This window comes from Vidua macroura, chromosome 2 (genome assembly GCF_024509145.1).
Source record: "Vidua macroura isolate BioBank_ID:100142 chromosome 2, ASM2450914v1, whole genome shotgun sequence".
NCBI classification, from domain to species: Eukaryota; Metazoa; Chordata; class Aves; order Passeriformes; family Viduidae; genus Vidua; species Vidua macroura.
Window position 1 is genome coordinate 94,174,832 of NC_071572.1, and position 26,825 is coordinate 94,201,656.

Genomic DNA, 26,825 nt, shown 5'->3' on the forward strand with positions numbered 1-26,825 from the left:
TGTTGGATATATGCCTGTCAGAAGCAATAATATATAAAATATACTTTCAAGTAGTAGCAACCTGAGAGGAGCAGTAGCTCCACAAATGCAATTACTGGAATATTTTAATGAAACAACAAATAAAGTAAATTACAATAATCCGTACTAAAGCAAAGAGATTTCCCAGATGTATTTACTTGTTAGGTATTATTGAGATGATTGTCAGGTAGCAGACATCCATTTAGACTGGTGGATTGACATCCATAATAGTCAAATCATTCCAGCATGTTTTTAAAATATGTATTGATTCTCAGACAATGTTTGTTTGCAAAAAAAAATGTGTTTACTTAATATTGATATCCTGACAAATTCAATAATATTTTAATATATTTTAGGCTATTGGAACTCCATCTGTTGGAGTCTTACTAAAGCAGCTAGTTCCTTTGATGAGACTTGAAAGCATAGAAATAACAGAATCACTTGTATTAGGATTTGGAAGAACAAATTCCCTTGTTTTCAGGTACTTCTCCACTTATCATATTCTCACTTATTTGCCTATAATACAAGTGCTTTATTTTTGTAGTAACTTTAATATATATTTAAAATTTTATTTGCACTTTAGAGCTTCATTTTTATATGCTGGATAAAATATTTATGCTTTTCAAAGGACATTGGATTTTGTTTATAAGTATTTATGTTTTTTTAATTTAGGGAATTAGTAGAAGAACTCCACCCACTAATGAAAGAAGCCCTAGAAAGAAGACCAGAGGTTAGTTGCAAAAATCAAATGTACTAGTTTTTTTTTTTTAATAAAAAAAATATTTTAAAAATAGTAATTCTGTCTGTTTGAAATACAAATATATTCTTTTGTACTAACTAGCAAATTAATTCTGTTTGCAACAAGAATTTTATTAATTGCATAATTTAAAGTAATTCCATTAAAACCTAGTTTAAGTTAAATTCTATCAGTAATCTGAAATGTACAATATGGAATTCTATCCTGAGGAAAAATTTCCCATCCAATATGGAACCTCCTGATACAGAACTTGCATATGTTGGAAATTCACTTTATGTATCTGAAAAAAAAAAAAAAAAACTTTAACACAACTGGGCTACAAGCACATTTTGTAGCAATGTTTAGGTGTGCTTTTATTTTCAGGGCAGGCAGGGTCACCTATTTCAACTTCATGGAATCACAGAATGGCTGAAAGGGACCAAAGTGGTCCAACCTCCCTGCTCAGGCAGGGTCATCCTGGATCATATGGCACAGGATTCATTCCAAATATGTTCAATTAACTGACAAATGCATCAGAGTTTTCTCCTTCATTATAGTACTCTCTTTAGTTACAAGAGAAGGTAGTGTTGGAAGGGTTCCCAACAGATCTTCCAACCCATACAAGAGAGAATTCTGTGTTCTTAAAACCTCTGGCAGTAAAATCTGTAGCCTCAGTAAGCAGAATGTTGCAGAATGTGTCTATTCAGCTAAACAGAAAAACCATGGGGAGAGCTTCAGGACTGGACTCAAGTTCTGCTCAGTTTTCCCTCCTTGACTCAGTTTTGGACCATTCCATCTGGCTTGAAGATAGAAATCTGAGATGGCTCATGGATAATTCTTAATAATTCTGTGTCTGGTAAACATCCACAATCATTTCCATTCTGTGTTGCTTCACACCTCAATTCTGTTGTGTGGCTTCCATTCCTATGAAGTCACTGATTTGAAGGTCACTGGTTTTGATACTGGGCAGAAGTGGATTGATACACCTTAGTGCAGCCACTTGCCTTTGCATTTTGTGTGTGTGCCATTTAAGACAACTTAGACTTGAAAAACCTTTTCTGGTACATACATATCCAGTGTACCCTCAGGAAAGGAATCAGAAGACTTCAGAGGTTTACTGCATGCAGAAAGAGCAAATTTAGCACATAAAATTGTCAGTAGAGGAATATGAGAACAAGAGATGGCAATGTTAATTCCTGTATTTTTTCCTGATATGAATAAATGGGACACCTTCCTGCAAAGCAGTGCCACCTGGAAAGAGTGACTGCATGGGCTGTGTGGCTGTAGAGAACATGGCAGACCTCCATGTCAGCAGGCAGGTAGCCAAGACACCAGAAACAATGTCCTTGAACATATGCTATGAATAGGAAGAGAATTCCCAGCATGGCCAAGAGCTGCAGGGATAAACCAAAATGGACATTACACAACATCCACCCTGTGGGCGCTGGCACAGAGCTTGCCAGATCACCTCTGACACTGCTGCAGGAGGCAGCTGTGTCTGGTAAATACTGTATTACAATAAAACTGCTTTTTTCTCTACATGTGCTTCCTGGAGCCTTAAAGGTGTAACAGGACAAAAACAGTACTCTGAATAGAACAAATCAAATGGCATAGTTATTTGAATAAAACCTTTGGCTGGGATGCTGCAATTCTGCCAGTTCTGGGTCAGAATACCAGACAAAGCTTCATTTTGTTCTCCCACACATCTACTGCTGGCCATGGACAGAGCCAGAGTTCTGGAAGAGATAAGCCTTTGATCTTAGTATTGCTTAATTTTGAAGGGCAAAATCTGCATTTTCTCTGAGCTTTTCTGGTTTCCTTGAGTGCAACACAGCTTTTTTACCTCCTCATGTTTTTCTTGCTTAGGGTTGATACAGTCAAACAAGTCAATTTTGCCTTTCAGCAAAGGACAGGCCTTGTTGCAGTCACATCTTTCCAGGAAAGATAGAAGACAAGAAAGGACAGCTTTCTAGAAGACAGAGAGATATGACGAGCCAGTTAACAACCATGCAGTCCTGTTCTGTGGGAGGATACATTACTGTGGGCAAAAACCCCTGCAGTCAACACACCCAGTACTGGACTGGAGTGGTGTCTGCTAGGAGCTCACTTGAATGTGAATGATGGTGTGCTGCAGCATTGCCAGGTTCAGGAATGGCTAATCACTAAAATACTTTCCTTAGGTCTGGATATACATTCTGCATTATAAGTGCCTGTAACACCCAAACTAGATGACATTAAACTAACATGAATATCCCTGTAACCTGAAGATAGCATGGATTTTTGGTACAGGTGCCTTGAATATTAGGTTTTTTTATCCAATATTTCATTTTTTCATTTCCACATTTTCAATAAGTACTAAGGCAGTTGTTAATATTTTTTTCAAGAATACTTACAAAGACAAAAAATTGATCATATTCAGTTCTTTGTTGATGTATAAGCACAATGCAATATCCAAAAGTACTCTGGTTCCTTCGTGAAGAAAATTCTTGACTAGAGTTCTTAAATCTCACTACGATACTGGCGTTTCTGAAGGTACTAATTTTTAATGTGTACACCTATGCATATAAACATGGTTGTTATTTTAAATTCCAAGAACAAGAAACGTCGAGAACGACGAGATCTACTAAGACTGCAGCTACTGCGAATTTTTGAACTCCTTGCTGATGCTGGTGTTATAAGTGACAGGTAGGACTATCACTCATCATAAATACTGATTTTTTACGTGAAACAATTTTCAGTGTTTGCTACACTGAGATTATGTCAGTATGTTCTTTGAAGAATTGTGTGGTCTATCAGTATGGAGAGATTTGCATGAATTTCTGCAGAAAACTATAGCATTACTACTCTGTTATTCTATATTAATGTGCAACTTTCCTTTATGCTAGTACAAATGGAGCCTTAGAAAGAGATACACTAGCCCTTGGAGCCTTGTTCTTAGAGTATGTTGATCTGACTCGCATGCTTTTGGAGGCTGAAAATGATAAAGAAGTTGAAATCCTTAAGGATATGAGAGCACATTTCAGTGCAATGATTGCCAACTTGATTCAGTGTGTTCCAGGTATGGAGCTAAATTATGCATTTAATATAAATATTGGAAAAGTAATTTTTTGTTTCTTTTTTTTTTGTCTGTGCTTTTTTCACTACTTTTGAATTTTCATATAATGAATGTAAAGTGGAATGTAGAAAAAGAAAGTGTTCAAAAGTCTGCTAAGATTGAAATAAAAATATCAATAAAGCTTGATGAAGCTTGTAATCGTCATGTCTAAGAATCACCTCTTTAAAAGCCTAGCAAAGAAATTGTCTGTGACCTCCAGGGACTCCAGATTTCTTCTTATTATTTTCTCCCATCTGACTTGATTGCCAGACTCTTAATAAACTCAGACAGGCCTTGAAAAATACAAGTACGTGCAGACAATGTGCAATATTAAATGCAGTGAAAAACTTGCCCAAGGTGTTGAGACAGTATCCCATGTTACCTGAGTCCAATTGAATCACAAAGATTTATCCAGTTGATTTCATGCTTTTTATATATTACAATATCACTTCAGAAATATAACATAATTACATTAGCAAAAAATCTAAAAAGCTTCTGCTGTAAAGGCCTGAATGTAATTACTGGAAGATTTCATTTGCTCAGGTAATTCAGTTGTTCAGAATATATAACACATATATGTTATAAAAAAAGAGCCACCAAGTTTCTTTTATTTATTATCCCTACCTATTACTGTATTAGAGTAAGACATATGTATTGTTTAGGCTCAAATTTAAAGAATTGGAAAAACCAAGTAAATTTGCCATGAAAGGAATGCAGGAGGCAATGAAAAGCCCTGATTTTATAATTAGATTCTTAAATGCTTTTTTGTATTCAGATGTACATGTTTGTATAACTACATCTTAATGCAAAACTGAAGGCTCTTAGAAATAAGATGCATCTTACTCACTTGGTTAGATTTTTTAAAGGAGCTTAGATACTTCGGAGTAAGTCTATGTTGAACCCCTCCCTTTTTGTAGAAATTTGAAAATCATGTAGGCATTGTGCCACATGAATGTGTGTTTAATATTAACAAATAACAGCTATTTCTATTTCTATTTCTGTTCACTTAGTTCACCACAGGAGATTTCTCTTCCCTCAGCAGAGCTTGAGGCATCACCTCTTCATCTTATTCAGTCAGTGGGCAGGACCTTTCAGTATTATGTTCACACCATTGGACCGTTACAGTGACAGAAATCACCAGATTACAAGATATCAGTATTGTGCATTAAAGGTACTAAAGTTTCACTGTACAAACCAGTAACAGCAGTTTTTTCCATGAAAATACAAGTTGTTGTGGGATCTATTTCCTTTAACTTCAAAGAAATTTGAATTTGCATACTTGATGCAAACTTGTATGTTCATATGTAAATGTACAGTGGTATCATAGAATATAGCACTGAAGGTAAGTTTTTTTTTTTTTCTTTGTTGACACTTTTCAAAGCTAATTATTTTAAAAACCAGAGTTCATTTTGAAATTTTACTTAGCTGTTCATTTACCAGATTCAGCAAGGAGCTCTTAGGCTCTGAAATTGGGTGTAGTTCAGATGCAGTACCTCAGGATACTGAATCTGTACCAATGTACAACTCAGGAATGCCTCCCACACTTGCCTGGAGACATGCTCAATAATAATGTACTTCTGTGGCAAAACTAGTTGCAGCTCCCCTGCATGAATAAGCTGGGAAAGTAATAGCTTATATACTTATATAAGCTGCACCACTTGCTGTAAGACAGTTTTAATTTTTGCAGTAACATACTATTGAAACATCAGAGTATCTTTTAATTGTTTTTGTAGCTTGATTTATGAATACCGGGTAAAATGACAAAATATATCTTGAAGATAGTACTCCCCTCAAAATGCTTTGAGCATGATCTGGAATCCTGTAAAATCTGTAGCAAAATAATTACTGAATTCTACCAGTCAGTCAGCTGTTACCATTTTCCCCATAGTTCCTTCCAAACAGAAAGCAAGTGGCAGTCCTGTTAGCCTGGACTGGAAGGTTCATTGTGTTACTTTTTGTGGCTGAAGTTCCATGTGTTTCCAGGCCATGTCGGCTGTGCTCTGCTGTGGACCTGTGTTTGATAATGTTGGTCTTTCCCCCGATGGATATCTTTACAAATGGCTTGATAACATTCTGGCTTGTCAAGACTTACGTGTAAGTACTGACCAAAATGGCACGCTGATGGGCAGTTACTCATTGTACTGAGGGAGTAAAGAGTTTGTAAAGTGTTTTCTTTCTTCTTAAAGAACATGTAATGGATTATTCTTGCCATTTTCCATTTCTGTGAAGATGGGCTTCGACTTTGTATCTAGATAGTCATAGTTCTGTGTTTGTAGCTGATTGGACTGCCTCTTTGATTGAAGAGGAGTAGACTGGTGATTTATATCAAGTGGAGAGAGAGAGACAACAACCTTTCCCTTTTGGTATCTTGCACTTTGTCCTGCTGTTCTTCCTAAAACTCTCATACCAGCACACATATCTCTGCTAAGGAAAGGTAAATAGCAGAACATAAATCAATGCATGTGAAGCAGCTAGAGGATAGAGGCTGTGGGAATGGTAATTGATTAGGAAAAAAAAAAAAGTTGAACAATTTAAAGAAAGAATTAATAGCTGCAGAGAAAATCCTTCAGAAATTACATGGGATTTTGAAATGTTGGTAGAGACAGAGCTATAAAGATATGTGCAAGTGATATGCAGTCTCTCCAAGCAGTCACCTACATTTGGTGACAGAATATTAATAGGCATTGGTGTTTGGTGTACCAGCCCTATCCTGTACTGAAAGAACATGAAGTCCAAGCCTTAGTTGTGATGTGTTTGTAGCAGTGGTGGTACCAGGATTAAGGGATTCACGGTCTGTAGGGAGAGTCGTTAGATTGCTTGATGTAGTTGGATTAAGCATACAAGTTTTTAGTCTTGTAAAAGGTATTTTTCTTTGTCTGCCTTGCTTCTGTGTTAGTCAAAAGAAGGATAAACATGGAAGTTTGTCGCTCTGTGAAATTCACATGAAGTAAGAAATAGTTAACAAGTCAGTTAATTGAAATAAAAGGAAGTTGCCCAAGAACACTTACCAAGTATCTTAGATTTTCCAAAAATTCTGCTTTTTTTCGTCGTTGTGCCCAATTTTGGAAAATTTATTTCATTTTTGTAGTGTTTGTGCATACCATTTTTTCAAGTGATGAGTATTGAAACCTGAGTCACATTCCAACTCTGATATCCCTAAAATAAATTTATTATAAATGTTCTGATTTCTTCTGACATATTTGAATTTTCCATTTTTGCCCTGTTTTGCCTGTGTCACTCTGAGAATTTTAAAGAATGAACATACCAGACCCCACCAATCATGTTTTGACATTTGCTCAGGTTCACCAGCTTGGCTGTGAAGTTGTGGTCCTGTTGCTAGAACTGAATCCTGATCAAATCAATCTCTTCAACTGGGCTATAGATCGATGTTACACAGGATCATACCAGCTTGCCTCTGGGTGTTTCAAAGCCATTGCAACTGTGTGTGGAAGCAGGTATTAATTAATTTATTAATCTACACTTTCAAATGTAAGGAAAACTGAAGGTTCAGCTCACTGCATTGTTAGGAGCTGTAGGTCACACTCACTCTTCTCAAACAGTTTTTTGGACTGTATTGCTTGATTTTCATAATTCTGAAACCAAAGTGATGTGCTAGGTAGAAGATTTTCTTACTACAGGTATATTTGAAATCTGGGGAATTTTGATGCTATTTTGCTCAGAAAGATACAAACAAAGCTACAACAGTTTTATTTGAATGTAGGTCATAAATCTGGTTTCAAAATATTTGGGGTTTTTTTAAATTTAATTTTTAAAAGGAAAAATGTTTTAAATATCAATAGCTTTAAAGTCATTATTTTGATTTGTCATTATCTTGAAAGTCATGTTCTTTTTCTGAACTGACTTTCATTTGATTTATTTAGTTCCTTTCCTGTCAACTGGTGTCATCATTACTGCTAATGCTGAGCAAGCACAAGCTATATGAAGACATGAATACAAATATTTCTTTGTGTCAGGCCTTCATAAAACTCTATCCCTTTTTTACTTTCAAAGGAAAAGTTTATAGAGAAATTAAATAATGCAGTAATTTGCATCTTATTAAAATAAATGTGAAAATTTACTCTTCACAAAAATAATCTGGCAAAATGTCTGATCAGCATAGAGAAATACTCAATAGAGAAATAATTGGGATTTGGAAAATCAAAATAAGTCATGAATTTCATAGTTTTCCTGCAATACTGTTTTGTTCTCGCAGGAACAACTAGACGAGAGACTTCATTACATGGAGATTTTTTTAAATATGAATGGAATTTGGTGTTTGCAAACTCAGTTATGTTAACAGGGTTTTTATTTTAATGAACACAGAAACACAGTAGTTTCAGCCAGTCTTTTTTCCTCAAATTGTGTTACCTGTGCTACTGTGTTCTAAAAAGTATTCTTTTCCTTTCTTAAAAAATTAGAGTATCATCTTTGTGATTTATTTTGAATGGAAAATCCTCTTTCTATCAAGCCAGGAATTTTTATTAATATTTGAAAGCTGTTAATAGTTTTCCTCTATCATCTGTCAAAATGTATCAGGAGACCACGGCTTAAACTACCTGTAAAATGAGCAGCAATTGATGATGTCCATCCAACTTTCTACAAAGAAGCCACCTCCCTTCATTTATTTTCTTTTTGTATTTATTTTTTAAGCAATGAAAGGGCAAAGAGCCAGTTACAGAGCTTGGCTTGCAGCTAGTAGTATGGAATTACCAAGACTGTCCCATACCACACATGTGTCTGCCATATTAAAAAGTCCAAATAGGCATCCTGCAGCCATCCAGGAGCACTGTAGCTGACATCTAGGGTGATAAATTGATGGTTCACAATTCAATCAGTGCATTTACAAATCATCATGAGAAAACAGAAACCTATTTAGTGCAAATCCAAATATTGTGATATGGGATTTACTCCTCTAACAATAGTCTCATTAAGTTAACACTTTGATATATTTAACCTTACAATTTATGTTGACTTTATAGATAGCAGGCTTTTTGAAGCAGTTCTTAATATTTACTCTTTGAAAACAATTTTCATAGAATTGTCTAATACCTCAGAATGTTCATGTCAGAGATAATGTCTTTTGCCCAAAGGGAATTTTAATGGCAGCTTGGCTTAAGAAATTCTTTACCCCTGGAAATTTTCATGCTCCCCATTTTCTTTCATGGGTGTCAGCCTGTCCTGTTTATAGCATAAACAGTTTGTGCTATAAATTAAACTGAATTGATAGTCATAGACACAGGTATTCCATTTCTCATTGTGGGTAACTCAGTGCATTCCTAAGCATTGGTCCAAAGTAATTATAAATAATCCTTTCTTTCTTCTCATTCACCAGATGGTCCTTTGATCAAGCAGTGTGTATTCATAAGAGCTCCCTTTACCATATTCTGATGGTAGAAGAGAAAAAAGAAAGATGACATTCTCTTTAGACCATATTACAGAGTAAATCAGAGTGAATATAATCTGCATTCCTCACCAGCATTCACGAAAATGTTCTATTTATTCTTCTAGGAACTATCCTTTTGATATTGTGACACTTTTAAATTTGGTGCTGTTCAAGGCATCTGACACCAACAGAGAGATTTATGAAATCTCCATGCAACTTATGCAGGCATGTATCAGCTACTTATTTTTTCCTTCTGTCCTTGGAGATGTTTTTGGTGAACTTCTTATAAAGTACTGTTATTTGCACATTAGTTTTGCTTCGAAAATAAACAATCAGTTTTGTCTTGGCTATAGAAACTTATGCAAATATTTATATAGAAATGAATGCTGTCGTGTCTTTCATATTTGGAGCATGTACTCTGAAATATACAGAGCATTCTCTGATAGCTAAACTTCAAATGCTGATATTTCCTGATTTAATCAATTTTTATTGTCTCATTCCTTTTTTTTTGTCTTTTGTCTTTTATAGATACTTGAATCAAAGCTTTTTGTTTATTCAAAAAAGGTAGCTGAGCAAAGACCAGGTAGTATCTTGTATGGGACACATGGTCCACTGCCACCTCTTTACAGTGTCTCACTTGCCCTTCTTTCATATGAACTAGCAAGGATGTATCCTGAACTTACCCTTCCACTTTTTTCAGGTACCTGTATTTATTTGACTTATTATCTCCTTCACATTTTTTTACAAATGCTAGACTGCTACCATTTTGAACCACAGTTCTGTTTATAAATTTAGCTTGACCTGTTTTTGTTCTGGTTCAGGTCAAATCAGATTTAGGAATCCAATAAATATTTCCTAGAGGTACTCACACAATGTACAGAAACCCTCTTTGGGGACTTTGTGCCACTTACATGATCTTGGGCTAACTTTGAAATTACAAGTGCCCTGAATGAGGTAAAATGACATTGGCAAACTCTACTATGATGGGTTCTCATGTGATTCTTCTTACACATGGATTTACAAAGATCATACGTGGGAGAACGTATTTCTTCATTCTATATAAACATGACTTTGACTTTGGCAGATTGATTGCCTGTGTCCAGTTCTACCAATGATTCAAATTACTCTGAGTGATCTCTACCTTTTGTTATTTGCCACATCTGCATGTCTCAACATTTTTAAAATTTTATCAGAAATATATATTTTCAAGATTACTGAGAAAAGTGTTAAAGAATGAGACCTGCAGGAGCACAATTCAGAATATGCCCACTGTGAGGCCATTCCTGGGAACAATGATGTTTTGAGACATATCTGTGTGGTTTAATCAATCTTACGTGTTGCTCTAGTTTTTAAATAATAGAATGCAAATGTCTGTAATCATGGGAATTTTTACTGGCTCTTAAAATCTTTTTCTGTTGTTTTTACTCAGTCTGTAGGGGCTGGAGGGAGGGTAAAGGAGCAATACATCACCCTTACATTTCTCAGTGCCCAAGATACCATGAGTTATAAATAACTGGTGTCGGGAAATTCTGATGGCTCATTTGTCATTACGCAAATGCTGTTCATTATCTCTGGTATCGTCTACTCATGTTGCTGTAACGACTGTGTCATTTACAAAAATCTCAGATATACCGGATATTACAGTCCAAGTGAGACAGCCTTTCTGTACATCTAGAATCATAAGGAGGAGAGAACAGTCTGTGTCTTCATGATTTTTGAAAAGGAAAAAAGGAAATGTTTGCTCTACTGATTTTACAGAAGAATTCTGGTACAGAGAGATAATGTGGTTCACTTTGGCAGGAAGCTGTATTTCTTATCCCAGATTTTCCAAATCCCTTTGCCTTACAGTGCCAGTTCTTTTTTTGTAAACTATATAAAGTGCTGTATATGAGCATTCCTGAACTGACAGCCAGCTATGAATTTTATAGACATTCCCACAGGAAGTAGGATCCCAATATATGCAAGATTTTTTTTGTAAACTCAGTATAATAAGTGCCTTATTATTTAAACTATAGCTTATAAACCTGGAGGCCAATGAGGCATTTGTAATCTGCAGAACACTTTTTTATATTCTCCAGAAGCTATTACTGAACTAATTCTATGTGTCTCTTCAGGAAATTCAAGAACATGTTTTTTATGCTTGTGATGTGCAAAGTAAAGACTATCAGGTAGTCTAACAAATGTCAGAAATGTGATGTAAACAGTGTATTTAGGGTTTCCATCATAAATGAATATGTTGTCCTTTTCAACTCTTACTGTTTTAGAGGTAAGCCAGCGATTTCCAACAACACATCCAAATGGAAGACAGATCATGCTTACCTATCTGCTACCATGGCTTCATAATATTGAACTGGTAGACAACAGACTGCTCCTCCCTGGCTCAAGCCCTACCACTCCAGAAGATGAACTGAAGGACAAGGATGGGGAAATAGCAGTCACAAGTGGACTAAAAGGCAATGGCTGGGGCTCACCTGAGGCCACCTCCCTGGTTCTTAATAATCTCATGTATATGACAGCCAAGGTAAAAAAAACAAATCAAACAAAGAAACTAACCTGTAAAACTTTTGTTTCTTCCCTCTAGTACCAGAAATTTTACACTGGAACAGTCTGTACCAATCAAATAAAACCTGCTTAATTTTAGGATTACTTTTTGAATTTACAGTCCTCAAGACTTTTATGTTCTCTTATGATTTAAGTCCTTCTGTGGATCAGAACCTAAATACTTTTAAATGGAGTTAATGCTCTGAAATCTGTCAGGTAGCAATTTAAAATACTGTTTTGTAACTTTTTACAGCATTTCACTGGGAATTTTTTGTGTGAGAAAATGTTCTAAAAGAACGTGCTTTAGTTTGGAAGTCTGCATATTTCAACGAATGTATGCCTATGATTCTTTGCAGTATGGAGATGAAATTCCTGGACCAGAGATGGAAAATGTCTGGAATGCTTTGGCCAACAATGAAAAATGGAGTAACAACCTTAGGATAACACTGCAGTTCCTCATTAGTTTGTGTGGTGTTAGCAGTGATACCATCCTTTTACCATATGTAAGTCTTAGCGCTTTTATTTTATTTACTGCTGATTACACTGATGGTTGTAGTGAAGAAAACAGCTATTACCTGCAGAAAATTAATTTCTGTATCAAAAATAAGAAATACCAACATATTCCCCAACACACCCAACAAAATTAAATGGCAGGAATAAAAGTCCCAGGAAACTGAAATTTAAAAAAAAGAAATTGAGTAGTTCAAATCTCAGCCTGCAGCATACCCCATTGCAAGTGAGTGGTGGGTTTCTCTCAAGCAAAGAGAAACCTTGCATGTCTGTGAATGGGGACAGTAACAGAGAGTGCCTATAAATTGCCAGAAAATGCTACATCCTTTTCTTTAGCATACTAGAGCTTTCTGTTTGACATCTCAAGAGACAGAAGATAGTTACCCTTTATAAGCTCCTTACCATATCAACTTCTGCCTCAGCTTGACTGTCATAAATTATCTAACAGTTGCTGCAATGTGCAACTCACACTGTGCTGGATATTGTTATTACTCAAGTTAAAATAAAATCAGGGCTGTCTGAGAAAAACAGGCTACTTCCATTCCCATGTTCCTTTTTTGCTTAGTTGCTGAATGACACAGAATCTAAATTTAGTGAATTTTCCAGCCCAGTTAAAATATGGTTGTTTATTAGTTAGCCTCTTTCCATTTATTTCCCTGAAATAAATCTGAAATTGATCTAAAAAGCCTCATAAACACACTTCATTTACAGTTGCTGAAATAAGAGTTTGCCCAAATTGTTTATAATGACTGCTATGCATATTAGAATAAAGAAAATAAAGAAGCCCGTAAAAATCCTCAACATGTTGTTGTACTATAGGCATCCCATTTCTCTCCTTTCATTTGTAGGGTTTCCTGTTCTATATTCTCAAATCAATGTATATATATGCCTAGCTAGTCAAAAGTAGAAAAATTGCAAAGTGGAATTGGTGTAAGAAAAAGCTCAAGGTTCATATGAGAGGAAAACAAAGGGGTTGATCTGAAATGAGATCTTTCCTTCAATTGTTACAGAGGCTTTCCATTCAGTGTTGACCATGCTTTGAGCAGGAGTTTAGATGAGAGACTTCCCAGCTTCTTTCCAGCCTGCCTCATCCTACAATCTATGACAGACTTGGGATTAAGGTGGTCTCCATCTGTGTTGGCAGAGAACAAGTGGAAATCACCTATTAAGAGAGAAAACAGAAAATGAGGGCTGTTACCCTCATTTTTGACAGCTTGAACAGGGGCAATTTTCTGAGAGGGAGGAGTAGTCCTGTGCTGACTCCTTATGTAGCCTGACTGGAAAAGCCTGATAACCCTGTCACCAGTTGCCCAGGAGCCCCTCACATACCTTATCTCCCATTCAGATACTTGCCAGGCCAAAGCTTTCAGCACCTCCTTTTTCCATAAGCTGTTGCCATGCCACAGCTCTGAGCAGCCTTTCCTCAAACCCCCTCCACCCAGTGCACTTCTTTCTTCAAAGTCTTTTTTTTTTTTGTCTCAAAGTCTTGGCTTTCACAGTCCTGTCCTCCTCCAGGACAGTACAGTCTTCTTACTTCAGGAGAGCAGTCTGTTCTTACATCTCCAGCTTCATCTGCTCAGCATCTCCTATTTTGCCTGTGGGACTTTTCTGGTCTCCCACCCAGGCTTCTCATGGCTGGTGGCAGCAGCAGCTGACAAGGTTCCCATGTTTTCTACCACCCAGTTAGTCTGTGTTTTGTCATGTTGAGTCAAAAGTCTGATTCTCAGATTTTGCAAAATCTGAAAAAGTTTTTAGCTTCTGTAGGAAGCCTGACTGTGCTTATGAGTCACTCCTTTGCTGATAGCTTTGTCTGGAGTAGGAAAATACACTGGTCTTATCACATGCATCTGCTCAGTGTTTTGCTAATGCCCTGGAGTTTACAGATAAGAAATCCTGCCTAACTCTGTTAACTACACAAGATTGCTGATACCATGAACATGTGTCTTCCATTATCATGTAGATAACAGATACACGTTAGCAAATAAAGATCATTTGGACAGTTTATCAGCAGTGTTCCAGGTCACCTGGGCTTAAAAGAGCACAGAGCTGCAAGATTGCCAGTTTACCCATCTCCTTTAGGAGCCCCTTGTGCCTCGAGGCAGTCACCAGCTGCTTTGTGCCTTTGGCCATCTGTTCTCCCTGTGTGGGTCCAAGCCAAAAGCATGCCTGACTCACATTTTAAAATAATTTTTTATCATCTAAATTAATTGCTTTGTCTCTTATGTTTCCTTTAAGCATTTTTTTCCCAGTGCCCGAGTACAAATTGCTGAGCTGTCCATTCTTTCACATTATGTACTGAAAGATTTCTTAGTATTTACAGTTCAGAAACCTCTTCAGCCAAGACTCAGTGTTGGGAATGTGACCCCTTCAGTGGTGAGAGAGGCTGAAAGTGGCACTATGAGCCCAACCAGAAATTAGCCTCGGGAAGATGGATTTGTCTCTGGAAAGTCCCTGGGAAAATTTTAGCACAGTAGAGTAAAAGAGACTGCATATATGCATTTTCTATAAGGAAAAAAAAAAAAAAAAAAAAAAAGGGAAAGAGAAGCAGTAAGGAAGTTATTTTAATGGAAGTATTTAAGAGTATAAGAATGGCAATACTTGGTGAGGCCAACAGGCTGTTCCGTCTAATATATTAGCTCCCCTTTAAGCACCTGTTTAGGCACATCTAAAAATCAAGCAGGCAAACACAGAGAGATATTCTCCATATGGTCTCCCAGCTCCAGCAGTTTATGAATCAAGTGGTTTTGAGCTGGAGAGAGTCTCTGCTTTTAATAGTGATCAGGGTTTTTTTCCTCAAGAATACAGCCGAATTTAGTCTCAGTATCTCAACAGTCCTCATTGCTGCAGTGCAGATTTGAGGTCTTGTTAAAAGATTTATAGAAATTTCAAGAGTTTCTATAAATGATACTCTCAGATTTTTCAAATCAGGATACATGAAGTCTGTATACATAATTGCTCTGCCTTTCTTCCATTAGCTGTTACTTTGCTTACAGATACGAGTAGCAACTCAAAGCCTGGCTTACTCTTTGTGACCACAGCTACAGTTTTGTAGATGTACATGTTACATAGTTATAAACATAAACAATTCGTTGTGAATGGTAAGCAAAAACTTTGAAGCAAGTAAATCATAGGGTCAGTCTGCTGGGGAAATGATCTCGATGTCAAAGTGAGAAGTTTTATTTCTCTGTGAACTGTGCGTTTGTAAAGGTGTGGTGTGGTGTCTGTCCAGGAACAACATTTGCATTCTAGATAATTTCAGTACTGCAGTGTAACACTCATTGATTCCTTTGAAAATTCACTTTGGTCAGAGTTTAACAACTGTTACTTCCTTCCACAGATAAAGAAGGTTGCGATATATCTGTGTCGCAATAACACTATTCAGACAATGGAAGAGCTTCTGTTTGAGCTGCAGCAAACGGACCCAGTGAACCCCATAGTCCAACATTGTGATAATCCTCCATTTTACCGTTTTGCTGCCAGTAACAAAGCCTCAGCTGCAGCTTCTGGTATGACCTGAATGTGTTTTCTTTATGCTCTCCTGCTCTTTTGAGTCTTCATCTCTTTGCAAAAAACAATCTCCTACTTTTACATCCATTCAGAACTGTGTAGATAAAGTACAAGTTTCAGGACCTTGTTGCATATCTAAATTACAGTTCTTTTTCATTCCTAATGATGTATATGCTTTGTTAATGTGTGCTTAATTATCTTAACTATTTTAATAGCATATTACTAATATTTGATGCTGTTCAGAATTCTGCCACTCTTCAGAAAACTCCACTCTATAGTGGTTGTTTTACTCAGAAAGAAAGAAATCGTCATCAATGCAGTGAACACAGCAGATACATCAAGCAGAGTTTCCTGAAAACTGAGAGCCTCAAGGGTGTGGCAGTTCTGTTTCAAAAGGCCTAATGCCATTTTCCAAGCTGCAGTAGTCAAATATACTTGAGAACCAACCCCACATTTGACATTGTAAATGTTTTGCCGAAGCCTTGAAAAACACTAGACTATGTCCCGTGAGCATGAGCTTAGTTTAAGGAGTAGACCACCATCATTCTGTTAATGTACTTCTCAAAGCATGTGAACTTCACACCATCCAGCCATGGAAGCAGGTCCTGGTCTATAGAAGTAACAGTGTTTGTTCATTCATGTGTGTGAGGATGCAGGATGGTCATTTTGACTGTAGCTGCTAAAAAAGCCTGTGAGTTATGAGCTTTTATTGCTTTGCAGATGCTGTCTGCTGCATCTAACAGGTGTTCTTATTCACATCTCATTTACAGGAACCACCTCCAGCAGTAACACTGTTGTAGCTGGCCAAGATAGTTTTCCTGATGCAGAGGAGAACAGAGCGGTGAAAGAGAATGATGAAAGGTTTGTGGCTTGGGTTTTTTTCCTCCAAAATGTATGTGTTTTCCTAGGCTGAGGGTGAGATATTGGACAAAGTTCTGCATTATACTGTGAGGAGCTCTGGTGCTCAGATTGATCCTAAGTGGCATTATCCCAGTATGTATAATTTTTTTTAAGCTATTATCATTATTCTATTTCCCGACTCTTGTTTAATTGTAAAGGAAGAACTGTTAAACCTACATTCAGTGAATTGTGCTAAGGAGGTCATGGTTTTGTAGGAATTATCCACAAAGGTGAAAGAAAAAATTAGGAATGTGCACCAAATAACGACTACTAAAATCTTTACGAAAAATCAGATTTGATCACACCGTTTGACTTCATGGACAGAGAGTAAACTTAGTTTGCAGATTTATATCAGTGATTTCAAGGACACCTCCTTTGTCTAGATGAAATGTGTTGTAGAGGACAGCTATGGAAAATAACTTGTTTATAAATTATATATTCAGTTCTTCTGCTACTTAGGGTACATACTGACAAATGACAAATGAGTAAATGCAAAGCCTAAGGGCCATCAGATCCTAGAGCACAGACATACAGATTGTTTCTCTCACAGAAACAGTCTTAGTTTTGCAAGAGAACTTTGGACAATTTATAATAGCATTTGTCAGTTAGTGTTTTAGTATTACATTAGTCACTGATAGCCACTAATATCACTTTAGTAGTCCAACCCTCCTTCCCTAAGGTTCAGAGCTTAGAGGTGCAGAGATAATTATGTGAGCAAACCTTTCTGTACTTCAAAACTTTTGAATTACTTGCTCTCTCCCTGTTACAAACAAGAGTAGCATTTTGTCAGGTTAGTTAGATGTGTCTGCTAATTTAAATGTAAGTAGAAAATGGCACTCAATATTAAGTTTCAAGTTGTTAGTGAAGCAGATTTTACTCTAAGTTATGTTTTTCAATATATGCACTAGGAATATACTTAAAAGGATAATAATAAAACCATTTTTTCCTCTGAATTTTTTATTATTCTTTACATGAATGTTTTATGGCTGCACAGCTTTAAGATAAATTTTTATTTAGTTGATTTACAGCCAAGTTGAGCAAATGTCTCTTACAGTAGTTCAAGTCAGGATTTCTTGTCTTAAATAAGTTTTAAATGTGACTCCAAAAAGGTTTTTAGAATTCAGATCTGCCAGAGACTTTATGATAAAAATGAAAGGAAAATTACAAAGTTCTGATACTGGTATTCAGGATCCTGCTGAAAGATACCTCAGAAGAAAATGGAAAATAATTTGCCTGAACTTATTGCTGGCATTTATGTTACTGAAGGCGGCTGTAAGTGCATCTGCACTTCAAAACTAGTGTGTCAATCTGAGAATGCCCATTAATATTGACTTCATATGCCAGGACATATGAAATAATGAGGGTCATAGATAGAATACCATGTATTGGATGGCTCACAATGCATTTTTGTCAACTGCACAGGGAATTTATTGCATGCTTATGGGACATTTATGCTTTGGAAACAATGTAATAAGTTGATGTGTAGTGAAATAACTTGCACTAAGGTGTGTGAACATTAGTAAGAAATTGAATTGAATTTTGTCTAGAAAATCTTCAGTCTTGTCTTGTTTGATCCATGGTTATTTGTAATTAGTTTCCTAGCTCTGCAGGAATGGTGATGTTTTTAGATCACCACTAGTGTGTGAGCTGTCAGTATGGCTCCTCTCATTCCACTTCAGGCCTGATTACCCTGGTTTTTTTTACAAGGTGGGGGAAGTCAAAGGAGATCACCAGGAAAAGTCAACTTAGCATGAATCAGTGGCAGATTTGAGGACAGCTGTGAGCAGTTTGCTCTGGCTCTCATATCCCTTAACTTCTCTATTAGGTCTGCTCTGGCATTTGCTGGATTTTCCACTTGAAGGGTGATCTGCTGTAGTTTTTCCTGCTTGGTACCGGTATGAGCTTGGCTTTGGACTTTCCAGTCAGTTACAGAAGCACAAAATATTCTGAGCTGAAAGTGACCCACAAGGATCATGGAGCCCAACTGTGAATTGAATGGCCCATATGGGGATTGAACCCACAGCCTTGATGTTATTAGCACCGTGCTTTGAGTGCTTTATCGGTTTGGCAGGATTTTACCCATGAGCCTGATCTGTGACAAATACTAGCTATGAACATTTTATATCTCAGTTCATCCTTAAGCAGTTTCTTCCTTAAAAAAAATCACACATTTGCAGCATGAGAGTTTCCCTTTGCTTAATTTTAAAGGCTTGTGACACAGGAGCACGCTGTTAGAACTTTTCATAAACTGGCTGCAAAAATGTTTTGTGGAAAGAATCAGCATTACATTCATTTGCTGTCTACTGTCTACTCCTGTGTAAAAGGGAATGCTTAAGGAAATGCTTTTTTTTTTTTTAGGGAAAACATAAAGCCCAGATGTTTAATGTCAGTCTGTGTTTTTAATGAAGTTTTTTTTTTTCTTGTATTTGAAGGTTTAGTAATGTCATCAGAGCACATACCCGACTAGAATCGAGGTACAGTAATAGCTCTGGAGGATCTTACGATGATGACAAAAGTAAGTTATATTCAATTTAATGAAATTTCTGGTGTTTTGGTTGGAGAGGAAAACATTCTAATGACCAGTGGAGCCTCTCTGTTTAGGTTCTGTAGAAACAGTAATGTAGCATCACCATGCAGGGAGTGTCCTTATTTTACCTCCATATCTCATTTAATTAATTTACTTTGTTTAATCTGGGTTCAGTCAAACCCATCTGAAGGCCAGAGAACTTCACAGGAAGCAGCAGCAGAGAATCCCCCAGAGAGTAACACATTGAGCCTTTCGTACATGGCAAGGCAAAAGACTTGTAAGAGCATTAAAGCAAGTATTTTGAGTTGTGCCATTTGGCAGTATATCCCTCCAAATCAAGTGCTGTTATATAAGCATGAAAAGAGGCTCAGGAGTTTCCAAATATGAGGTCTTATCTCCTCATTAGCTTTTATGTGCTCTCTGCAACCAGTTTTGGGCTGCACTGTGCGAACGTGTTAGAGGGGAGATGGGGCTCCTGAGCATGCTTCTTGTTCTTTATGTATTTCTGCTAAATGGGCTATAAATGGACACTGCTGCTCAGCAGAGATTCCAAAGAAAACCAGTTTACTATTGTACCATAGCGCAAAATTGAAGAGTTGGATGGTTTGACTTCATTTCTGGAGTGAATTCAATATACAGATTTTGGCTAGGCCCTAACCAAATGTAAAAAAGGCAAGATCTTGTTATTGATTTTGATCACTGGCTTATTAAAGGCAGGTCAAGTACTCTATTGGCCATCATGTCTTGTTTTGGCATTGCAGACATCATTTTGGAACTGTATTTTGACATGAAAAGTAAAGATTTTATATATTTTTTAATCCAAGTAATTTCTGGTGATACTCTTCTGCAAAACATGCAAAGACTATAAAATACAATACAATAGGATAATTTAATGTGCACCAACAATTATTATTCATAATTATGAAGCACAGAATTGACAAAATATTGTATATGTACAAACTCCAGTGTTTAAATACATCAGAAAGTGTGCAACATCTAAAACTCAGTGGGGTTTAGTACACGGGTCTTGAATTTTTTATGGCTTTCTAGTTCTGCAGCTACTTAAAATGCTTCACCAGATGTTAATTGAAGCACTGGTGCTAATCTGATCTGCATGAACAATCTTTCAAGACAGAATAGTGTTTATATTATCAGAACAGCCTTCACAAATACCTGGTTTTGGCAAGAGTTTGGAGTGATAAAAAGTTAAAAAATACTGAAATTTTCTTTGCTCTTTTGGAATGTCTCCTCCAGCCAGTGCCCAAATGTTTTTTCCTGCCTCTACCTGCAAGTTTTGTACTACCATGAATATTTATGCAGAGTGTGAGTCTCACAGGGGTTCCTTTAGCAAGTATGTGAATACCTAGAAGGAAAATAAAATGCATTTTACTTAGCTACTGACATTTATATAGAATTCTAATAAGAGAAAGGAATTTTTATATCTCTTGTCATTCTACAAGAAACATAATGCAACTTCCAACTTACTCCCTCAGACAGGCAGCCTAGGCTACAAAGGATTTCGTGGTATGGCTTCTGCCCTCTCTCCAATCTACTTTAACATTCATGTATTGCTGAGGATATAAATACAGAACACCATTGTGCAGAACACAAACTTTTTTGTTCAGGCAAGGATTATATGTTTGCCTTCAAGGTGCTTCTTTTCTTTTTTTTCTCAGTCTGCGCATAAACCCATGAAAACAGAAGTGAGGATCTAGGTCTTGGTGTGAAGTTCATGAAGCACTTTTCTGTGAAACACTTAATTTGGTAGAAATAAGTAGTTCCTGTGCAGTGCTTTTTCTATGAAAAGCATTTGGCAAACATTATCTGGTTAATTCTGGTTAAGAATATGTGAAAATGCCATACTTTGCTACATTATTAAGTCATTTTATTCTTCATTATCTGTAACTGATCAATCATCCTCCAGAGAATCTAAGTAGAGGTCTAAATCATAAAGGTATAAAGTGTTCCTTATAAAAGACCAACACTTAAAAATGGGAGTTATAAAGCTGGCATTTTTGAAATAATTGGAGAAGTAGCTACTGCATTGAAAGTGTCCTGAAGATCTGGAAATCTGAACATGTTTTTCTAAAACTAAGAAGTGATGTACATTAGAAAAATCCAGCTCTGATACTTTTGTAGACATCAAAACAGTTTTGTTTCCCGTGGGAAAGCTGACAAGCATCAGATACATGCTGTTAATCAAAAAAAGAAAAGGAAAATGCTGAGTTTCAAGCTTACCTAAAATACAAAAGTGTAATAAAACAAAACCAAAACAAAATAAACAAGCAAACAAAAACACAAAAAGAAGGAACAGAACAAAAAATAACACTCATTAAAAATTCATAAAGAGCAATATTTGAATGTATGTCAAAAACAGACCAAGAAAGGATACTTTCATGGCAGTGTATCACAGACTGCCAGACCTCAGAAATAAAAACTGAACAGTGAGAAAATCGAGAGGAATGAGGGAATGCAGGAGATGATGAATGAAACTGTGCAGCTGAGACAAGACAGAAAGTGGTGGAAATAACTTACTTGACCCATCTCATTGCAGATAAACAGGTGGGAGGCAAAACTCTAACACTCATTAACAAACAGCAGCTGTCACACTAAAGCAAAATTAAATACATCTTTGAGAAATTCAAGATCTAATTCACCCCTGTTGAAAGAAAATTACCCTGATGATGTTTTTTGCATTCCTTATGCCTCCTTGCTAATTCAGGACATTTAACTTCTGCCTTTGTAGTGTCGCTCAGCAGGGCAGTGGTGAGGAGTTGCAAGAATGTGTCACTGGTACTCTGCTCCTTGCAGCAGATGGCTTCTGACAGCAGCTTTGTTGGCTGAACTTTTCCCTCATTTTTGAAGAGAAAGTCTGCTGCTTGGTGCTTTGTGATCTGAATCCAAAACTACTAAGTGACAGCAGGGATTCAGCTGCCGCTCCTACCATTCAGCGCTGTCTGCCTGGAATCTCTTTAATTTCCAGCAGCATGAAAGAGGGATTAAAAATGCATCACTTGTTATTGAACATAGGAATTTGCAAACCTCATGGCATCTTATCATATTGTTCCAAACAGCTGAACTCATATGTTAGCATAAAATCTCTTATAGTATTTTGCAAAAATAGGTAATCAGACTTGAGTTTTATGCACTTTTTGGAATGCTTTTCCATGCAGATGATCCTGTTTCTCCATATACAAGCTGGTTATTGAATATTGTTGAAACCAAACAGCCACATCCCCTGCCCATGCCTTACAATGGAGGATGTTGGGCACCACTCGTGGACTATCTCCCAGAAACCATCACACCCCGGGGACCCCTTCATAGGTGAGCAGTTTCTCATTCTGACATTTCAGACACTGAGATGCTTCCTCTTAGTAGTTGACCAACACCAATCCAACTGTCCCACCATTCAGAACATCTGAAAATCATATAGTCAATTTCTGATAATTTCCAGTGCAAAAATCAACATGCAGTGAAAGCTCACAATTCTAGCAGATTTCTACCAGAAAGCCTATTTACAATGTAGGACATCACTGATAAGAATAAGACTGATGAAACAACTGAAACAGAAAAGGAAAATTTATTTTTCCCGGGCCTCTGTGCCTGTTATTCATAGCACTTTGATCTTTTATTCTAACTAGGCCATGCATATTCTGAAATTCCTATTTTACATAATTTATATTGACAATACTAGGGTTTTTTTCAGTAATGGGTACTTGTTTGCTTGACTGTAAGTAAAGTGCTTCAGCATTAATTGTATTGAGAAGAAATGCCACAAATCTGAAAATTTATAGATTGTGTACTTCTTCAGAAATAAGCATCCTTTTTGTGCTTTCCCGTTTCCAAGAGCTTTGCAATGATGCTCTGGTTGAACTTCCAGGTGCAATATTGCTGTTATCTTCATGACTGAGATGGTAGTGGATCACAGTGTGAGAGAAGATTGGGCTCTTCACCTCCCTTTATTGCTACATGCTCTCTTTTTAGGTAAGACCAACAGAACAAGAAAGAAAGTATAAATGTACTCCCTCCTTTTACTTTAGTTTTGCTGAAGCTATGGTACTGTGTTTCTTACATGTTTTATGATTTCCTCCCTCCACCCTACAACAGAAAGCCCAAGGCAGTTGAAGTCTGTAAATTAGTCTCAAAACTTTGAAGTTTTTGGCCGATTTCAGCCAAATTTGAGAGGTGTGTAGAAATTTGAAGATGAATGGCTTCCTAAAATATCTCTATAAAAATGTGTGGCATGGTCCCTGCAAGAAAAGGAGGTGAAACTCATGCCTTTGACCAGCTTGGTTAGTGATGACAGTCTACACATACCTTGTACCTGGACTACACACACCTGCGCTGTCTCTTGCATTTGCAAAAATAGTCTGTAAGAGAGCCAGGACAGCTGTACTGTAGAGGTAGTGGAAGTAGGACACAGTAGGACCACTGGAAAGCAAAGCTTCATTAATTTCACTGCTGATGGAATACTTTATCACTCATGTGCTCCCTTATGTGCTTGAGCACTCAGGCACTGCTTTTTCCCCACTGCTGTGTCTGTTCCTGACTGTAGCATAGCTCATCTGGAGGCTGTTACCTTCCCTGTCCTGCCATTCAACATTACCAAAAGTGAGTGGCCTAATGTTTTAGCACGCAGGGTTATTCAGCATTACGAAGCCATTGCCTGACTTCCATGGTTGATAAATTATAGTGTTCACAAATAAACATAGATAGTTGTGAAATAAATTTATTATAGCTGAGATCACAGTTCACTTCTCATTCAGTCACTATAGTTACCACTAAGTATTCACAGTCAGTCTGGGAAGATCTGCTGATCAGCAGGCAAAAAGAGATTTAACTGGGATGTTACAGCACAGTGGTAAAATGAAGTATATGTTGAAGAAGATACTTGTTCTCCTTTACTGGCAGATCTGTGCCAATACTTTTATACAACTTGGGGTTTAATAGGATTTCAGCTACCACTGTTGCCAATATAGAATTTATTTTCAACTAAAAGACCTTTTTATATCCTTTGAAATGCATGTTGAAACCAGGTAGGATGGGTTCATTATCTCCTGGCAGGTGGAAGTAAATGGAGAAAGGTGAATAGGAGCAAAAACCTTAAGAGGCTGAAATAGAGGTGGGCAGGATGGCTACAGTTCTTTTGGAGGAGGCTATTGGGAGATGAGTAAGGGTCACAGGACCTTCAAAGAATTGCCTTTAGGAGCCAAAGGCACAGTGTTCAGACTATGGCAGTGTGAGCAGCTTCATTATTGCAGGCCAAACAAGAACCAGCATGACTAGAGTATATTAGAAAAACACCTGACTTGAAGATCTGTTGGCTGCTGCCACACAGAGTAATGAAGAAGCTGCTTTTTTGAAGAGGTATGCATCCTGAGAAGAGAAAGGTTGAAGAAGAAAAGAGTTAACTTTTTCAGCACTGAAACTACTCTTAAACAGAAGAAAGTATGTTTAAATATACTGTGGGGAACTGAAAGAGAATCAAAATGATATTACTAAAACAGAGCAGAAATATCTGTTTCCTTTGTATTTGTAATTTGTGAACTATTCTGGCTGTTTTAAAATCTTACAGATGGCAGTAGTGTAAACCAAATCAGAGTCTTGCAGTGCTGGACCCTCAGTTTGAGTTACAGGCTAATGTCTCATGCTGCTCACTGGTAGTTGAAGTTCTTTTTCAAGTGATTTGTCTATCAGTTCCTTTTTTAATAAATCAGTACCTGCCTCTTACAGTTTGCACTCATTCTAAATCTAATGTCTGTGCTAGAAAGCCAGATACTGTGGTAAGCAATGTAATTACAACCACCATCAAGAATACCTCATCTTTAAAGGTTGTCCAGACCTGTCAAATTAACTGCAGTGAGACAATGCATAAAGCTGTATTGCCACTCATTCGTTGTACCTCAGGTGTGGGACTTCAGTCTGGAAACTAAATATACACGTACATTTAAGTGACAGCACTGGTAACTATGTCTGGAAATGCTACATCTTTTGTTTGTTTGCACTGTTATCGTGAACTGCCTTGGAATTTTTGCTATTTCTGGAATGTGAACTTGTTTATTATTACTTCTTATTCAGAGATTGCTGTAACCTTTTCTTTTTAGGTCTTGACCATTACCGCCCGGAGGTCTTTGAACACAGTAAAAAGTTACTGCTTCACCTTTTGATTGCATTATCTTGCAATAACAACTATCAAGCTATTGCATCTGTGCTTCTTCAGACCAGAGAGATGAATGAGACCAAGACTCTGACAGTACAACCAGCATACTTACCTGAATATCTTTACACAGGTAATGAAGCAAAAGAAGAACACTGTATCATACTGTCAGGTTTTGATAAGTCAGAGTAATAAAGTGGCAAATATGAACAGTTCCCATTAATACTAATTCCATGTGAACTACCCTAGGGATGCATGCAATTTATTATTAGGCAACTTTTCATGATATTGAGAAAGTTATCTAATGTAAGGCAAAAAAATATGTAATGTAATATTTTAAAATTAATAGGGTTAATAACTTCCTGATTCCCCCCTCAGGGATCCAGAGCTACTTTAAATGAGGGCAATCATTCCTCACCCTTAAAAGAATTGACTAAATAATTCCGACACAGGAAGAGCAGCAAGAATGTGCAGCTCAGATTTTCCATTATTAAATTAAGTTTCACATGATACACACCCTCCTTTATATCACTGATACATTGCATTTCTGTCCTGAAATCTCTTTCTACATTAGGAGTCTTACTTCAGACCTCTGATGAGGTCAGTGTTCTATTACTTTTAGCAATTTACCTGTTTTTAAGGAGTTGGTTGGAACCAACTTGTAGAAAGCTGCTAGCTAGATTTACTGTAGTCATATAATATTACTAAAAGCAAGTGTACTGTTCAGTTTTGAAGGAATCACAGAACCAATATAGAGTTGTGGGTGTAGGATTAGTTGTTGGTAAGAGGGTGAGGAACTTTACATACAGTGAAAAGTGAAAAGTAAAGGTTCTCAAATAAGTGCCATTTCCATTGTTCTTTAGGAAGTAACAGGTAATTAGGCTTTATAAAAATATTACATGATTACTTATTACTATTTTTTTCTGAGACATGACAAAATTATTTTAAAGTAATGAGCAGAAGGGATAGGTATTTTAGAGTGATTAAATTTTCGAAGAATTTAAAATTCTTTGGTATTTTGGCCAAAGAAATTTCATTCTGAATAATTTCTGCAAAAAATTATTTCACATTAATTTCCTGCCTGGAGTTGGCTGGATTTCTTTCCTAGTGCACATCTATGAATTATTAAATACAGAATAAAATTCTTACACTAAAATTATATTACTGCTTTTCTGTTAAAATGAAAAACTGTTTTCATTCTTGCATCTAAAAAATGTAATTGGTACCCTCATTCTGGCCCTCTGGAGTTCAAGAAGTTATCAAGACTTGGTATTTTTGACTGGTTTTTGAGAAGTTAATATAAAGAGTGAGAGTGTGGGTGAGTAGCTATAGCAAAGAATCCTAAGTGAAAATGCTTCAGCTCAGGTTTGTTCCACGTAATGTCAGGCAACTAAGTTAAGAGTCTTCTGATTTGCAATAGATTTTGTCCTGCTCCCATTTTTCTCACAAGGC

The 26,825-nt window shown here is 36.8% G+C and overlaps 1 protein-coding gene across 2 annotated transcripts in view; it reads left to right on the forward strand.

Annotated features, from left to right (window-relative positions):
• Nucleotides 1-26,825, forward strand: part of FRY (FRY microtubule binding protein) — a 159,177-nt gene that overhangs the window by 84,522 nt on the left and 47,830 nt on the right. For both annotated transcript variants that reach the window (XM_053971972.1, XM_053971971.1), the window contains exons 23-39: nucleotides 375-499; nucleotides 691-748; nucleotides 3,348-3,439; nucleotides 3,640-3,812; nucleotides 4,859-5,019; nucleotides 5,832-5,942; nucleotides 7,149-7,303; nucleotides 9,357-9,456; nucleotides 9,760-9,931; nucleotides 11,496-11,752; nucleotides 12,129-12,275; nucleotides 15,620-15,788; nucleotides 16,560-16,650; nucleotides 19,122-19,204; nucleotides 22,390-22,540; nucleotides 23,097-23,200; nucleotides 25,321-25,506. In XM_053971972.1, coding sequence (XP_053827947.1) covers nucleotides 375-499; nucleotides 691-748; nucleotides 3,348-3,439; nucleotides 3,640-3,812; nucleotides 4,859-5,019; nucleotides 5,832-5,942; nucleotides 7,149-7,303; nucleotides 9,357-9,456; nucleotides 9,760-9,931; nucleotides 11,496-11,752; nucleotides 12,129-12,275; nucleotides 15,620-15,788; nucleotides 16,560-16,650; nucleotides 19,122-19,204; nucleotides 22,390-22,540; nucleotides 23,097-23,200; nucleotides 25,321-25,506 — 2,335 coding nt within the window. The remainder of the gene's footprint in view (nucleotides 1-374; nucleotides 500-690; nucleotides 749-3,347; nucleotides 3,440-3,639; nucleotides 3,813-4,858; nucleotides 5,020-5,831; nucleotides 5,943-7,148; nucleotides 7,304-9,356; nucleotides 9,457-9,759; nucleotides 9,932-11,495; nucleotides 11,753-12,128; nucleotides 12,276-15,619; nucleotides 15,789-16,559; nucleotides 16,651-19,121; nucleotides 19,205-22,389; nucleotides 22,541-23,096; nucleotides 23,201-25,320; nucleotides 25,507-26,825) is intronic.